This window comes from Myxine glutinosa, chromosome 13, assembly GCF_964187855.1.
Source record: "Myxine glutinosa chromosome 13, kmMyxGlut1.1, whole genome shotgun sequence".
In the NCBI taxonomy this organism is placed as follows: domain Eukaryota; kingdom Metazoa; phylum Chordata; class Myxini; order Myxiniformes; family Myxinidae; genus Myxine; species Myxine glutinosa.
Window position 1 is genome coordinate 50,152,389 of NC_136273.1, and position 18,453 is coordinate 50,170,841.

The 18,453-nt window shown below is 46.2% G+C and overlaps 1 protein-coding gene across 4 annotated transcripts in view; it reads left to right on the top strand.

Moving 5' to 3' along the window:
• Positions 1-1,737: 1,737 nt before the first annotated feature.
• Positions 1,738-18,453, top strand: part of LOC137438919 (arf-GAP with SH3 domain, ANK repeat and PH domain-containing protein 1) — a 201,654-nt gene continuing 184,938 nt past the window's right edge. For all 4 annotated transcript variants that reach the window (XM_068134393.2, XM_078767435.1, XM_078767434.1 and 1 more), the window contains exon 1: positions 1,738-1,895. In XM_068134393.2, coding sequence (XP_067990494.1) covers positions 1,770-1,895 — 126 coding nt within the window. In that variant the 5' untranslated portion in view covers positions 1,738-1,769. The remainder of the gene's footprint in view (positions 1,896-18,453) is intronic.

Below are 18,453 nucleotides of genomic sequence, written 5' to 3' on the forward strand. Positions count from 1 at the left end.
TGTCTCCACGTGATCGGGTCACCATGCATGTCTCCACATGATTGGGTCATAATTGCTCCACATGCTCGGGTCACCATGCTTGGCTCTACATGATTGTGTCACCACCACAGCTCCACATGTTGGGTCACAATTGATCCACGTGGTCGGGTCACCATCACTCCCCTTCCTCCGGTCACCACTATGCTCCACATGGTTGGGTCACCATGGTTCCACGTGGTTGGGTCATCATGGCTCCACGTGGTCGGGTCACCATGGCTCCACATGATCAGGCCACCATGGCTCCACGTGGTCGGGTCACCATGCATGTCTCCACGTGATCGGGTCATAATTGCTCCACATGCTCGGGTCACCATGCTTGGCTCGACATGATCGGGTCACCGCCACAGCTCCACATGTTGGGTCACAATTGCTCCACGTGGTCGGGTCACCATGGCTCCACGTGGTCGGGTCACCATGGCTACACGTGGTCGGGTCACCATGGCTACACGTGGTCGGGTCACCATGGCTACACGTCCTCGGTTCACCATGGCTACACGTGGTCGGGTCACAATGGCTCCGCGTGCTTGGTCACCTTGGCTACACGTGGTCGGGTCACCATGGCTACACGTCCTCGGTTCACCATGGCTACACGTCCTCAGGTCACCATGGCTCCACCGGGTCGGTTCACCATGGCTACACGTGGTCGGGTCACCTTGGCTCCGCGTGCTTGGTCACCTTGGCTACACGTGGTCGGGTCACCATGGCTCCGCGTGCTTGGTCACCATGGCTCCGCGTGCTTGGTCACCTTGGCTACACGTGGTCGGGTCACCATGGCTACACGTCCTCGGTTCACCATGGCTACACGTCCTCAGGTCACCATGGCTACACCGGGTCGGTTCACCATGGCTACACGTCCTCAGGTCACCATGGCTACACCGGGTCGGTTCACCATGGCTACACGTGGTCGGGTCACCATGGCTCCGCGTGCTTGGTCACCTTGGCTACACGTGGTCGGGTCACCATGGCTACACGTCCTCGGTTCACCATGGCTACACGTGGTCGGGTCACCATGGCTACACGTGGTCGGATCACCATGGCTACACGTGGTCGGGTCACCATGGCTACACGTGGTCGGGTCACCATGGTTCCACGTGGTCGGTTCACCATGATTCCATGTGCTTGGTCACCCTGGCTCCGCGTGCTTCCCATCGCAATACAAGCCCCACTCAAGGATTTATATTATCATACTGGAACTCACGCAAATGACGATTATTTGAATTGTAAGCAATATGTGCGCCAGTGAAACAAAATTCACTCACATGGGAATTTGAATAAGCATGGATGACCGCAACGTGCCATGTTAGGTTCAAGGGAGGTCGTGTTTTGGAGAAAATGTAAAATAAAATAAAAACCACGGAGGAACCGCCAGAAGTTAGTTAGCCAATAGGATGAAAGAATAAAGTCACGTGAATCGGGTTAGCTCCTTATTCATTTCTCACTCGCGTTTCATTCTTTTCACCCTTTTCTGGTCCCTAGACCCTAGTTCACTCACAATTTTCCATACTTATTTTCCTCTAACTCTCCCCCATTCTCTCACGAAATTTTAACTTACACTTTGATTTTCCTCATTTTTGTCCTTTTCGTCTTGTGGTTGCTCCGCCTATATGGATCCTCGCTCTTCCTTCTATCCTGACACGCCCCGTGGCTACTGTGGCCCCTCCCATCTCTCCTTTCCCTCCTCCCCTCTCTCCCATTCCGTAATTCCGTTGCTCGTCTCTCGGCTCTTCAGGATGGCGGACACCATCGGCGTGGCGGAATTCGTGGCGGAGACCATGGAGGATTACAGTTCGCCCACCGCCTCCAACTTCTCCAACCGCCTCGGACATTGTCGGAACACAGTTTTCAACGTGGAAGAGGTACAGTTTCACTTGCATCCTCTCACTCGCTGTCCTTGTTCTTCGTCCGAACGTTTTACCTTCTTCATCTGTCCATCCTTGATCCTTTGGACTGGATCTTCGTCCCCAACGGTTCCACGTCCCCTCCGGATCAGGTTCCACTTTCCGCTCCGGATTCGTTTTTGCCGTCTCAGTCCGGACTCGGTTCCACCTTCCCTACCAGTACCAGTACCAGACCCGGTTCCATTTTCTGATCCAGTCCTGGCTCCTCTGTCCGTTCCTGACCCGGTTCCACCGTTCCTTACTGACACGGTTCCACCGGTCCCATCCTGCTTTCCCTCCGGACGTGGTTCCACCGTCCCTTACTGACCTGGTTCCACCATCCCTTACAAACCTGGTTCCACCGTCCCTTACGGACCTGGTTCCACCGTCCCTTACGGACCTGGTTCCACCGGCCCTTACGGACCTGGTTCCACCATCCCTTACGGACCTGGTTCCACCGGCCCTTACGGACCTGGTTCCACCGTCCCTTACGGACCTGGTTCCACCGGCCCCATCCTGCTTTCCCTCTGCACCTGGTTCCACCGTCCCTTACGGACCTGGTTCCACCGTCCCTTACGGACCTGGTTCCACCGGCCCCATCCTGCTTTCCCTCTGCACCTGGTTCCACCGTCCCTTACTGACTTGGTTCCACCATCCCTTACAAACCTGGTTCCACCGTCCCTTACGGACCTGGTTCCACCGCGTCCCTTACGGACCTGGTTCCACCGTCCCTTACGGACCTGGTTCCACCGTCCCTTACGGACCTGGTTCCACCGTCCCTTACGGACCTGGTTCCACCGTCCCTTACGGACCTGGTTCCACCGTCCCTTACTGACAAGGTTCCACCGTCCCTTACTGACAAGGTTCCACCGTCCCCAATCCTGCGTTCCCTCCGGACCTGGTTCCACCGCCCCTTACTGACAAGGTTCCACCGCCCCTTACTGACAAGGTTCCACCGTCCCTTACTGACAAGGTTCCACCATCCCTTACTGACGAGGTTCCACCGTCCCCATCATGCGTTCTCTCCGGACCTCGTTCCACCATCCCTTACTGACCTGGTTCCACCATCCCTTACAAACCTGGTTCCACCGTCCCTTACGGACCTGGTTCCACCGTCCCTCACGGACCTGGTTCCACCGTCCCTTACTGACAAGGTCCACCGCCCCAATCCTGCGTTCCCTCCGGACCTGGTTCCACCGCCCCTTAGTGACAAGGTTCCACCGCCCCTTACTGACAAGGTTCCACCGTCCCTTACTGACAAGGTTCCACCATCCCTTACTGACAAGGTTCCACCGTCCCCATCATGCGTTCTCTCCGGACCTCGTTCCACCATCCCTTACTGGCAAGGTTCCACCGTCCCTTACTGACAAGGTTCCACCGTCCCTTACGGACTTCGTTCCACCGTCCCTTACGGACTTCGTTCCACCGTCCCTTACGGACTTCATTCCACCGTCCCTTACTGATAAGGTTCCACCGTCCCCGTCCTGCGTTCCCTCCGGACGTGGTTCCACCGTCCCTTACTGACAAGGTTCTACCGTCCCCATCCTGCGTTCCCTCCGGACCTGGTTCCACCGTCCCCATCCTGCGTTCCCTTCGGACCTGATTCCACCGTCCCCATCCGGCGTCTCCACTGGACCTGGTTCCACCGTCCCCATCCGTCGTCTTCTCCGGACCTGGTTCCATCGTCCCCATCTGTCGTCCCCTCCGGACCTGGTTCCATCGTCCCCATCCGTCATCTCCACCGGACCTGGTTCCATTGTCCCCATCCGTCGTCCCCTCCGGACCTGGTTCTATCGTCCCCATCCGTCGTCCCCTCCGGACCTGGTTCCATCGTCCCCATCCGTCCCCGTCCCCCCCCCCCCGACCTGGTTCCATCATCCCATCCATCGTCCCCTCCGGACCTGGTTCCATCGTCCCCATCCGTCGTCCCCTCCGGACCTGGTTCCATCACACCCATCCGTCGTCCCCTCCGGACCTGGTTCCATCGTCCCCATCCGGCGTCCCATCCGGACCTGGTTCCAGCGTCCCTACCAAACCCGGTTCCATCTTCCGATCCGGTCCCCGTTCCTCCATCCGTTCCTGACCCGGTTCCACCGTCCCCACTGATCAACTAACCATGTCTGTGATCGAGTCATCCTCGTCCATTTTTATCCTTTGGCGTTTCCTCCTCTTTCTCATTTAATATTTTTGTCTCGAGCCTTTGCTGTGTTTATTTATTTGCTCCCAGTGTTGGCCTCCTATAGCATTGGACTGGTCTAGAAATCGTGGGTTTCCATCTGTACCGAGGAAGCAACAGTCGTTTTGCATTGCAAGCTTCAGGAAACTGAGCTAATGTCAGGAAATTGAGCTAAAATCATCTTATTCCCAGGTCTGAAGCTTCTTGTAGAGTCTTGAACTTTCCGATTCTCCAAATGGTTCCTTGTTGCATTTATAGATCTGTATGGTACCGAAAGCATCGTATGGTATTGACATAATAGAGGACGTTGTAGCAGAGTTCCAACCAGTAATTGGGCTGGCAGGATAGCCTGGAGGTAGCACACCACTTCTGAGCTGTCTATCCTGAGTTGCAATCCTGACCCAGCTATAAACTGTCATCCTAGTGCTTCGCAGCAGTGCGGTGCATTACAAAGTGCACCGTCCATCAAAAGGAATTTAAGCCGGGCATCCCATCTGCCCACCTACCGGCACTCTGAACATCGTCCCACCTGCTGAGCCGGGCATCTCAGCACCCAGAATTATTGTTTGACTTTAAAGCTCTCGTTATTGGATTTTGACTGTTGGACTTTAAAGGGACGGTGTCTTTCATGAAGAGGGCCGAGTTATGGCCGGCACTCTGAACAAATGATACATTCCAAATTCTTCCTCAAATAGGTGAAGGTGCTGCTACGGCAGCATAGACCCATCTCAATAACGAGGCAACCAACTGGTTCAATTCAGAATGTAATCCGACTTAAACATGCATTCGTTACCAACAACAGCAACGAACAACCAGAAGAAGTCATTGAAAATCACCGAAAACATCATCGTTATCATCTTGTTTCAGTGATCTGTTGGGTAGTGCTGTTCATTATGGTTCAATTGAAAAGATCTTCCTTCAAGATTTCGAGCCAAATGCAATTGGATTTATACCTGATTTACGCATTGATACCCAAGGGAGGAGTAATTTTGGGCCAAATTTCTTATTATCCATCACCAGGTTTGACTTTCTGGACCTCCACAGTGCGGATTCACTTCTTAAAAGACGAAAAACAATAAACCGCTTTCACCGTCGCATCGATCTCTATTTCCTGTGGCGAAGCTGATTGAGTTGCATTTGCTGGTTTTTGATGTTGTTGTTGACCGTTGCAACACTGTCAAAATGGATCTCCGGAATGCATTGCATCACAAATTATGGCTCGAAGTCCTGTACCGTGGATCACTAGCGGTTCAGAGTGCTTGAGTTGTTTCCACGATGCTGTATTTGCCAAGTCTATTTTTTTTTTGATGCAACTTTAGGGTTTCTAAAGCTGAGGGGGTGTTTATCTTATCGTTGTTATTGGTGTGTGACCGTTGTTAGATTTTTTTTTGCATTGTCTATGGTCATAAGTGAAGTGAATTTGTTTATGTATTATAAGTGAATCTCTCCTCACTGTCTGTTATTACTCCCCTACCGGTTTCACCGGAGGGGACTCTACGTTTACTCTCCATCTGTCCATCCCGCTTATGGTTTTCTGGACCCTTTTTCCATGCCCTTTAACATATTCAACTTAAACTTGCTACATAGCTTTGTTATATGTATTGTAAAGCAATTATCCCCAGCTTGTTATTTCTATATTTCTACCTATCTATTCACCGATGAGTTATTGATTCCTACGGATGAGGTTCGTGTAATAATTACTTCTATTGAGTTTTGCAATTTTGAGGGCATTTCTCAATGATTGTGGGGGGATATTTTAGGGTGCGATTACAGATTTATCATCAGTCATGCTTGATTTGTTTGATCTTCATATTTCTAATTGGCCCCAGCCAATAGGAGGCTATGTAATGTCAGATTGGTGTTTCACAGGCATTCCATCGCAACAATGACTATAAGATCATCTCGGGTGTTAAGATCCTTTCGGGAAGAGTGGGCGGTACCATGAACCATGAACAAATTACAAATCCCTGCCCTGACTGCTTGGAAGGCAATGGCACACACCACGCAGCATTGACTCTGAGTGAATGAAATGAGATGTTTTGAATCTGTTCTGGTGACTGTGATTCACAGAATAATCTTTGTGTGTTATGTTACGTTGCCCAAAGCTCTTTACTTCGGCCTCTAATTGTTTTCCTGTGTGTGCTTCATGCTTGCTAAATTGTTGGTCCCAAACCGGGCACTGCCGTTCTGTGTTGCTTCAAAATCATGTGCACAAGAGTTCATTAATGTTATTCGAAATTGATTGTTCCATCTTGCACAATGTTATCTGGTGTGATGGGGATTTTTTTTTTCGACCTTTGTCTAGATGGGGGGAGTGGGAGGGCAGGTGTAAGTGGCAAAGAACGCAAGTTTCTCTGCAAGCCAGAAGGGAGCTATAAAGAGGATGATTAAGCGCTTGCCATGCTGTTGGGTCATGGGATAGCCTTTGCCATCCCTCTGGGACCTCGGATAGTCCTTGCCATCCTGGTGGGAGGGGTCCTTACCATCCTGTTGCGACTTGGCATAGTCCGTGCCTTCCTGTTGGGTCTTGGGAGGGTCATTGTCGTTCCTGTTGGGAAGGTCATTGGCGACCTGTTGGGAGGGTAATTGGCGTCCTGTTGGGAGGGTCCTTGCCATCCTGTTGGGAGGGTCCTTGCCATCCTGTCGGGACGGTCCTTGCCGTCCTGTCGGGAGGGTCCTTGCCGTCCTGTTGGGAGGGTCCTTGCCGTCCTGTTGGGAGAGTCCTTGCCATCCTGTTGGGAGAGTCCTTGCCATCCTGTTGGGAGAGTCCTTGCCATCCTGTTGGGAGAGTCCTTGCCGTCCTGTTGGGAGAGTCCTTGCCGTCCTGTTGGGAGAGTCCTTGCCGTCCTGTTGGGAGAGTCCTTGCCGTCCTGTTGGGAGAGTCTTTGCCGTCCTGTTGGGAGAGTCCTTGCCGTCATGTTGGGAGAGTCCTTGCCGTCCTGTTGGGAGAGTCGTCATCCTGTTGAGACTTGGGATAGTCTTTGCCATCCGCTCAGGACATGGAAGAGTCTTTGCCAACCTGTTGCGACTGAGGATGGTCCTTGCCATCCTGGTGGGAAGGGCCCTTGCTATCCTGTTGCAACTTGGAATGGTACTTGCCATCCTCTTGGGACATGGGAGAGTCCTTGCCAACCTGTTTTGACTTGGCATTGTCCTTGCTATCATGTTGTGCCTTGGTATATTCCTTGCAATTCTGTTGCAACTTGGGATAGTCCTTGCCGTCCTGTTGGGAGAGTCCTTTCCGTCCTGTTTGGAGAGTCGTCATCCTGTTGAGACTTGGGATAGTCTTTGCCATCCGCTCAGGACATGGGAGAGTCTTTGCCAACCTGTTGCGACTGAGGATGGTCCTTGCCATCCTGGTGGGAAGGGCCCTTGCTATCCTGTTGCAACTTGGAATGGTACTTGCCATCCTCTTGGGACATGGGAGAGTCCTTGCCAACCTGTTTTGACTTGGCATTGTCCTTGCTATCGTGTTGTGCCTTGGTATATTCCTTGCAATTCTGTTGCGACTTGGGATAGTCCTTGCCATCCTGGTGGGAGGGGCCCTTACCATCCTGGTGGCAGGGATCCTTACCATCCTGTTGCAACTTGGTATAGTCTTTGCCATCCTGTTGGGAGAGTCCATGCCATCCTCTTGGGACATGGGAGAGTACTTGCCATCCTGTTGTGACTTGGGATGGTCCTTGCCATCCTGTTGTGACTTGGGATGGTACTTGCCATCCTGGTGTGACTTGGGATGGTCCTTGTCATCCTGTTGGGACTTGATTGTTGTTGCCATCATGTGATCTGGATACTTACTATAGGATGTATGTTTGAAGGTTGGGAAAAAAAACAAAAAGGTGAAATTACTCGATGCTTTTGATTTGTGGTTATTGGTTCTTTCAACGCATCTTCTTATTCACGTTGCCACTGCCAGCGTGCTTGCGGAATGTTGGAGGTACTTTATTTCCTGTTCATCAGCAGGTTTTGGCTTGTACCTGTCTGTAAAAAGTATGTAATCTAGTTTAATCATCAATGCATGACATGTATACTTATGGTTGCATTCAAAATGATCAGTTTTTGAGGAACAACGTTTTTGAGTGCATTGCTGTATCGTATCAAAATTAATTTACCAAAATGTACTTTTTGATATTTCAAGGGCCGGTGTAAGCCTGTCAGAGTTTCAAGTTTGATATATTTCAAGGGCTGCAATTTCTTATCATCGTCCTTTCAGGATAGATTCAGCAAATATGCATTTTGCAATCTGTTAAACACGTCTGACACGAGATGCATGTTTTATTTATTTATTTGATCTTTTTCTGAAACGTTGTTCCTTCCTTTTGTTTACCTGTTTAAAAAAAACCCAAAAAAAAAACCACCTTTAGAGGCCATTTTTCCCCGCAAGCGGGGGTTGGCCTTTTTCGGGAACTGTGGTTGTTGTTGTTTTTCGGTCCCCTTTTTGAAGCAATGTTTTACGGCCGGATGCCCTTCCTGACGCCAACCCTTTTTGCCGCCTTTAACGACAAGCAGGGAATTACCAGTGAACTGGTACTCAATTTGCCGACCTCGGAAGGATGACAGGCTGAGTCAACCCCCCTGGCGTTAATTCAGCGATCGACCGGGATTCGAACCCAGGATCCTAGGATCCTAAGCCGGCACCCTAGCCGCTAGCCCAACACCAGGGATAAAAATTGTATTACCTGTTAACAAAAGCAAATTTCTAAAATGCCATTCTTTGTTCAATCTGCCTGTCTAGAATGCATAATTCTACCAGCCACATACATGGTATGTGCTTTTGATTACAGGAATAAGCGTAAACTCGTTTATTCATCTATTTGACTTGGTTTCCCAAAGCACTACATAAAGTACCTGTTATTGTTGTTAACAGCAGGCAGTGAAAGTCTAGCCCTAATCTTTACTGTTGTCCAGACCATGCAGTGGTGGGATGGCAGGAAGCTGGCCTGTTGCCGGGAAGCAACTGACCTCGTGTGTCCTGTTGTGCTGCAACAGAGGAAGCTGTGGGGTTGGGAAGGAGATTGACAAGTTAGGAAGGGGGAGGGAGTCGATTTGAGGGTGCCATAGGGTTGAATGGAAGGGTGATGCAACGTAATATTGATTACATTGCCCTCGCTTTTAGTCGAATGAAATGCCGTGCTTGAAGGAACTGGGTCGTCCATTACGGTGATGGTTGGGGTTGTAGGCTGGAAACTACTTGCAGACATGGTGGTTTAACTTGGAGTGTTCTGCTGTGCAGATTTGTATGTAAAAGTTATTTCCCCCTCCTGCCCTTCCCTTTCGAAGTCTGGTGGAACACTTGTGTCTGAAAATGGTACGAAAGGCTTTTCATAACCTCTTGAGAGCTCTTGCCACAATTTCTGTATTTATCTACTCGACATTCATACTCAAGTTTGTTTTGGTGATTCGTGGTGGGTAATTGGGTGAAGATATCGATTACCTCCAGGACTTGAGACTGTCAAACAAAGCTTTGCGTTCCTCTTAGAGTGACTGCCGTGACCTCTAAGGAGATCCGCGCAGACCTTCCTGCAACCTTACATTCCACACCATTTTTTTTTTTTCCATTTCCTCATAATGACTCTCAGTTAAAACCTTTCCTCCCTGCCATGCAACCGTTTCATCAAACCCCACAAACCCCCACTATATACGTCGTGAAGACAACAGGATGTGAGATGATGCAAGCCTGGTGTTCATGTTCCATTTTACCATTGTCCAGTTCTCACTGTATGTGGAAGTTTCAGTGAAAAAAATATATTTATTTGACTTTTCTTCTGTTGTTTTTTTTCTTTCTCCAGTTACAACGATGTTTTTTTTTTTTTTTCCGCTGCCACCAAAGGTGGATTGAGGTTATGTTTTCACCCCTATCTGTCTGTCTGTCTGTTTGTCCGTTTGTCCGTTTGTGAACAAAATATCTTAAAAAGTTGTGCATGGATTCGGACGAAATTTGGCAGAGATGTAGCGTACGTAACAATGATGAAATGATTAGATTTTGCTGAAGATCCGGATTCGGATCCCGCTACTAGAAATTTTAAAGTGATTCTTCACCTTTGGGAGATAGGGGCAAAACCTATACATAGCAGGATATCTCAAAAAGTTGTGGACGGATTTGGACGAAACTTGGTAGACCAGTTGTGTGTGTGACAAGGACGAATCGATTCAATTTTGGTGAAGATCCGGATCCGGCCAGTATAATTTTATTGTGATTCTTCACCATTGGGAGATAGGGCCAAAACGATATATAGCATGATATCTGAAAAAGTTGTGGATGGATGATTTTGATTAAATGTGATTCCGCATTGTGATTTTCTGGTCTACTCTCGGATACAAAACGTAAACTGTTCACCTGGCGGAGGTATGCTCTTTACTGAGTGCCGTTCTAGTTTTTGTATTCCTTCACTTCTTTAAGACTTGCATTGTTTGTTTGTCTAAGCCACATCGCCTAATTTGCATTGAGGAGCTCGTACATAGATAGCTAACATGTCTTTCAATGTCCTTGTCATGCATTGGTAGAATTTTGACATATGTCAAAATAACAATGGTATAAATCGTGGAAACAGGGATACTTTAACCTGGGAGCCGCAGCATTCTAACGAGGTATTTATAAAGGGGAACCTTATTAGGGGGCGAGGGGTTGTCCAGAGCATCCGCTCTGGGTCTGCGAGGTCAGTGGTTCGAATTCCAGCCGAATCCTATCAAACTTTTTTTTCCTATCAGACTTATCAGATCTGCTGCCTCCTTGCTTGCTGCTCAGCATTTAAAAGGATATAGCACGGACAAGCAACCATAAGTTAACAACGCCCGTGCACATTTTGATGGGTCTAATTATCTCCTCCTGCATTGAAATTCCTTGTAAGGGAACTCGTGTTATTTATTACTAGTGAGGTACCCGTGCTACGCATGGGTGAGAGGCCAGAAGCAAACATACAATGTAGAAACGGCGAATGCTAAAGCATGAAACCAATAAATTCCACATTACTGTGGCACCTTCAGTTGCATGTCAGACATGGACAGCAAGTTTGTGAAGGACTTCCATGAAAAACGTACCCGCTTGCAAACAAATGGGTACGTTTGTTCCATACCCAGTCATTGGCGAATCTGCATATGGCGATCCGCGAATTCACGTTTAGAAAGTAGAAACCATCACGGCATTCCGTCATTCACTTGAACTCGATATCTCTTTTTTCTTTCCAAATAGCATAACTCCAATCACAAATGAAATAACAATATAAAAAATAAACTTTTAACAACATTCCTGACATAAACAAATATTCAAATCCTGATGTAAAGTTCCGTACGGTTGGGTGAACACAATTACGAATTCAAAATCGTAATTGTATTCACTGAATTCCAATCAGCAATTGATACTTTAACAAAACGATTAACACGATTAACGTTTAACGATTTAACATTACGATTGAATGACAGTTGCCGTCATCTGTCCACTTCCGGATTTGCTGCAGGTTCGTAATTCTCATCAAAATCTAAACAGTATTTGTAGAATTTCAATAAAAGCCACATCACTGTTCATATCGGTAAATATTATTCCATCTTGTTTGGGAAAATTGGAAAACTTTGAAAAATTGGAAAAACAATACAGCCTATTTTACTCCAGGGGGTCCCAGGATTACCCACCCAAAATATCGTTGCGATCGGTTGAGCCGCTTTTGCGGTACCTTCGAACCGACAGGTGGACGGACATTTGGTGAATTATAGTAAGATATAAGAAAAGCTTGCTTGTTGTTCCTATCTGAGCACTTTTAGGTAATGATGCTGGTTTAGGATCCTCGATACCGTGATGATTCATCCATTTATGTTCATATCCTTGTAATTCGTGTAAAACCACACGAATGCCACCCTTTGTCTCCGTCCTGTGTGCCCTTGAGCCCTTCCATTACCCTTCAATTACTATTGATTAAAAACGTAAAGGTAAATAAACACAAATAATAATTTGTACGGGGTGACCGTGCTTTATTTATTTATTTATTTATTTGTATTTTTTTTTGCAAAGCTATATTGGTCAAAATTGCCATTTAAAGACATTCGTTGTGAGTGCATTCGAGAATGTCACCAAATGAGTTCTTTCAGTGTAATATTGTGCCTAGTTTAACTGTGCTATTGTTTGTGTAACAATGGGATGGTGGGTATTCATAGAGGCTGAAACGTTTTGGAAGGTGTGGTTTTGAATACGAGTTCAACTTGCTTGCCTGTATCGCATGAGTCAGGTTGTGCGGTGAGTGATCCGGTGCGATTCTGTCCTAGCACCAGTAGATGGTTTGACACTATGCATTTAAAATTTGTTCCGCAGTTTACAAGAAAGATGTATCCCAAAAGGTATATAAAATTGCTCTTTACATTGGAAATAATAATAATAAAAAAGCTGGGGGTATTGACTTGTGGGCCCAGGTGTGAAGACAATTGTTCCTTTGTAAAATTGTTGGACTTGGAACAGGACCTGGCCAGACATTTCCTCACAATGATTTGCCATGGGCTATGAGAAATACCATTGTGATGAGTGTTACTAACCGACAAATGCTGTTTGATTCTGCTTTTATTTGTTGTTTTATGGTGGTTGGAGTAGAAGGACACCGTCATCCTATTGCTTTCGTGATGTATAGATCATGTAGTCGAGCTTGGAGTGTCAGGATAGCCTGCCATAGCCTGTCATATCATCTTCTTCTTTAACAGCCACAATTATTCCCATGTTCATGTGGATTTGGTTGGGAGCTAACCAGGTCTAACGTTCGACTAAGGTTTGACAGGAATTTGGAATTTGTTCATAGTGCCAGCAATACCTCGCCTACTATTCGCAAAGGACACTGTGGGATCTTTGACATCCAACAACCAATGCCAGCAGACGGGACGCCAGTTTAACATCCATCCGAGGGATAGCACACACATTAAATCACCCTGAATGTGAAACACCACCGGGATGGCATTTTGTAGCTAGGCCCAGATTGGAACCTGGGCTACCCAGCTTTAGAGGCGAGTGTGCGTAACCTAATGGGAAATTTGTCAGCCAAGATCTTTTGTTTTTTTTAGTTTGTTTGTTTATTTCCTTATTTGCTGAGGGTGATGGGTGGATTCCTGATGTTTTTGCCTGTTGAGGTCAGCATTGAGCAAATTTCCTCCTAACATAGCAATTGTAGGGTGGGCAGGAAAAAGAAACGACCTCAAGATGGTGGATCGAGCAAGGATTGGTAGAAAGTTTTTACAGGCTTTCCAGCTGTGTGTAGTGTCTGCTGTTTTACCGGTTTGGGAATGTTGTAGTTTTGGTGGCAACTCCTAAAGCCTTGTCCATGTCAAGCTGCTCCCCAACAGCTGCCGCAGAGCCGCGTGCCAACGGGAAATGGTGTCGAGGAAATGAGATTTTTGGAGCTGCTCGGGGGTCGCCTAACTCTGTGCATTGCTTGCCTTCTTGACTTTCGGGTTGTGTGGAGACACCTTTATCTCCTTGTTTTCACCTTATGCAGGGGCATGGGAGGATCGTAACAACTGACCAATCAATATTTCTCCTGCGAAATAATTTAGGGGAACATTTGAGTGCAAATTTATTTTGGGCCCGAGAATGTTGGGAATGTCAGAGGAAATTGCAATTCCACTGAGAATACCAATTCTTTATCCCATACTTCTCCTATCGTATTCCTTTATTCATAGCCACTTATCTGACTTTTTTCTCTCTCCTTTGTCGATCTCACCTTTTCTGCTTTTCCAATTGCTTCTTTTCCCTTCTGACCACTTTTCAACCTTCCCCTTTCTTATCTCTGTGTCTCCTCTGCTTCTCCTTTTTTTTAATGAGGTCAATAATTTTCGGAAATCGTGAGATATTTTTAGACATTTTGATGAAGGAAAAATTTTAGACACTAATTGTTTGGAATTTTTTTTCCAGTGCTGACCTAAGGGTATGATATGAATATATTGGAGATTCTACAAGGAAATGCAAAGATCTTCGACAGGAGGAAGTTATTTGGCCCATCATGCCTGTACTTTAAACACACTGTATTAATTTAATACATCAGGTGATTCAAATATGATCCTAACCCAGTCTTTACCATTTACTTAATTGTAGTGATTGTAAGAAAGATGAGCAGAGAGGAAAATAGTGTGGCAGGCACAGTAAAATTACCTGGGTTGAAAGAGGATTGTAGGGTTCATAAATCACATGCAGAACAAAGACCTTGGTATACATCATGGTGTGCACAGCAAAGACGTTCGTACAAGTAGACAATGATAACTAATACAGGGAGGTCCTCGCTATACGTCCAAGATACTTTCCGGAAAAGTTAGACTTGTAAAGAAACGATGGATCGCAGGGAATTTTTCCCCACTATAATTCATGTAATTAAGGGGGATGCATTCCAACACTAAGCTTGCATCCCATACAGCACCACTCAACAAGCCCAGCAATCAAAAATACGTATGAAACGTACAAAACATAGCAAACTAGAACGGTTCTCGGTAGAGTGCATAGTGCATACCTCCACCAGACTAAACAGTTTACGTTTTGTATCCATTTGATCGGCCGGATCTGGATTCAGACCTGAACCAAAATCTAATTTCCTTGTTCTTTTCACCAAATCAACTCATCCACCAAGTTTTGCCATAACTTGTCGACAACATTTTGAGACATACTATATCCTGTTTTTGGCCCTTAATTTTTCCCTTAATTTTCCCTTAATTTTATCCCTTAATTTGGGGATAAGGAAGAAACCCTTAATTTTTTTTTTAATTATCAGATCTGGATCCAGATTCGGATCTTCACCAAAATTGAATCAATTCGTCCATGTTACACACACCCAACCTTTCCACCAAGTTCGATCCGATCTACCCATACCTCTTTGGAATATTGTGCTGTATATAGTTTTTTGCCCATATCTCTCTATTGTGAAGAATCACAAAAATTTTACTATTATCCGGATTCAAATCTTCACCAAAATGTAATCAATTTGTCCTTGTCACATACCCAATCCATCCAACCTTTTGAGATATACTGCACATAAACAAACTAGAACGACACTCGGTAGAGCGCATACCTCCGCCAGGCTGAACAGTTAGTTTTGTATCCCACTGATAGGCCGGATCTGGATTCGGACCTGAACCAAAATCTAATTGGCTTGTTCTTGTCACCTGGCCAACCCGTCCACCAGGTTTAGTCATAACTCGTCCATAACTTTTTTAAATATCATGTTATATATATCGCTTTTCACCTGATCTTTCAATGATGAAGAATCACTTAAAAATTAAATAACTCTCATATCCGAATCCATATTGAAATCTTCCCCAAAATCGAATCGTCCTTGTCAGACACCCAACCTCTCCACCAAGTTTCGTCCAAATCCGTCCGTAACTTTTTGAGATATCCTGCTATGTATCGGTTTTGGCCCCATCACTCAATGGTGAAGAATCACTTAAAAATTCTACTGGCCGGATCCAAATCCGGATCTTCACCCTAATCGAATCATTTTGTCCTTGTCACATACACGACCTCTCTACAAAATTTCGTCCGAATCCGTCCACAACTTTTTGAGATATCGTGCTATATATAGTTTTTGGCCCTATCTCTCAATGGTGAAAAATCACCTTTTAAAATTATCGTATCCAGATCTGGTTCTTCACCAAAATTTAATCATTTTGTCCAAGATACACACCCAACCTGCCCACCAAATTTCATCCGAATCCGTCTGCAACCTTCTTGAGATATCCTGTTCACAGACAAACAAACAGACAGACAGGGGTGAAAACATATCTTCCACCCACCTTCGGTGGAGGTAAAAATACAATAATTTAAAGAAGATTTTAAACGCAAACACCTTTTTATTTTACTTACCATAACTTTTGACTATTTTATAATGAAACTCGTAATTTAGTGTTCTTGCACCTTGAAAAGTTGGCTGACTGGGCGTGCTGGGGCTGGCTGGTGGAAGAGATGAGGAGTAAGCTAGTCGGAGGAGGATGGAGACCCTGGAAGAGTGCCGTCCACTGCCATCTCAACATCATCTGAAGGTTCTGCTACAGCTGGTGCAGCAGTTGCAGTCTTCTTCTGGAGACCAGAAGGTCCTGGTTTTTCCAAGAATGCTTTTGGGTTCCTTCACCTCTCCAAACAATATATCCAGTCACCTGCTACCCAAGCACATGTTGCATCACAAATTTATTTGTAGCATGCCAATCTGTCGACGATGCTTCCTGCTACGGAGGCAGATCGATCTTGAAGGTTGTCATGAGCACTTATAATCTTGATCATCTGTTCAGCGAGGTCAAAAACTGAGCGCAGAACCTTGGTCATGAGGCCCTTATTTCGTTTTAGCAGCCTGGGGTCGTAGTGGTCTTCATAATCCATACCTTCTTCGTTGAATGCCTCTTTGTTCAACTCGGCACGATCTTTGTTGGTGAGAGGCTGTGCATGGGACTTGAGTAGCTCGGTACCATCATAAACTTTCACCTCATCGAAGCCTACCTCTTTCTCAAGCCTCATTGCGTATTGGTGCCACTTTCAAGCTGGTGAAATCGTGAACGGCATCAGGGTAGACTCTCTTCCAGCAACCGTTCATCGAACAGGAAGTAGTCAGGGCCCTTAGGGATATTTTGGTTCAAATTCTTCCAAAAGCATCAAATTTGGCGCAGATGTTGCCCATGCCATACTCTTTCGATTTTTGACGGGCGCCAAGGGCAGTATGATCCGGAGACCATACCGGTCCATCCCGCCATGTCACCTGATCTATGACGTCATAATTAAGATATGCATCCAATCACATGGCGTACTATAAGTGGTCAAAGTTCAAAATGAATCGATCGAAAAGTGAAGGCAGGGATCCATTTTTAAGGTTTTCATAAAATCCAATATGGCCACTATGTCACAAGACCTGTGACATCATATTTATGACATGTATACAATCATGTATACATGAACCCGGATCATGATCGCACAAAAATTAAACACAAGGATATGGCATACAGTTCATAAAACATCAAAATCCGTACCTTTGTAATTAGACTGATGAACTGCATATGCCTGAAAATTAGGAAATAGACATGTAAATATTTCCTCTAATTGCCAAAAATAAGGTCAGAGTTCGATTACCCAACCCAGAAACATAAAATGGTGAACCTCGTGTAAATCTTGACAAAAAACTCAAAAACCGACATGTTTGACTCAAAAATGACCTTTAAGATGACCTTGAGGGTTGACCTTGACCTCGAATCATCAAAATAACATCATAATTGGATTCCTCGACCTCGAAAACCCCTGAAAAGTGGTATTATGCATGATTCCAACCCTTTTGGTTATTTAACTGATTTTCCTCTAATCCGGGTGGCGGCCATTTAGTATTTCGCCAATATGGGGCCCCCGGGGGGGGGGGGCGCCCGTCTTGGCGCCCGTCAAAAATCGAAAGAGTATGGCATGGGCAACATCTGGGCCAAATTTGGTGCTTTTGGGAGAATTTGAACCAAACGGCCCCAAAATATCCCTAAGGGCCCTGACTAAAGTAATTTCCCTCCCAGGCAGCACCAACAAAATTCACGGCATGCATAATGTTAAATCCCTTCCAAAATTCTGGAACGGTAGGTTTTCCTTCTCCATCTGTCTCGTGAATGAGCATCCTGAATGTCCGGACATAGTAAGCTTTATATGTTGTGATTGTGCCCTGGTCCATCCGTTGAAGCAACGAGGTTGTCCTCGGTGGCATAAACACAACTTTGATGTTTGGATGTAAAGATTCAGAGACCAACACATGCGCACTGGCATTATCCAAAATCAGGGCAATCTTGAAATCGCGATTGTCCTCTTCACAGTATTTTTCCCTTTCTGGCATAAAGTAGTCCACAAACCATTCACTGAAAACTTGTCGCGTAATCCAGGCGAGCGAAATCGGCTGGTCGTTCACCATTCTTATTTCGTTTCACGATGTCTAATTTGACATCCAGTCACACTGCTGCGTTTCCGCTGACGTGCAGGTTCACCCTTTTCCTTTACCATTCATTGTTCAACAATTACCACGGAACAGTGCACTAAGATGAAAATGGCAGTACTGTACAGTATGCGGTGGCGTTAAGTCCAACAATGCACAGCGTGAGATAGAGTATGAGAGGGAGAGGACGCAGTGCTTTGTGGGATGGAACACTGGGAAGCTGGTACACAAAGCATTGTGGGGTGGTACTCCTGGCACATGGTCTTCCATCCAATGGACGTTAGTGCGGGGAATTGTTGGTGGTTTTGGACATGTAAAGAAAGTGCTCCTCAGTAACTTATGGACATGTATGTGAAATGACGGATAGCGGGGCCTCCCTGTAGCCCATGTATAAAAGCCAGTTTGTTGTAGGACTATGTATGTATGCGTGTATGGACTGGATTCACCCCATTGGTTGGACAGC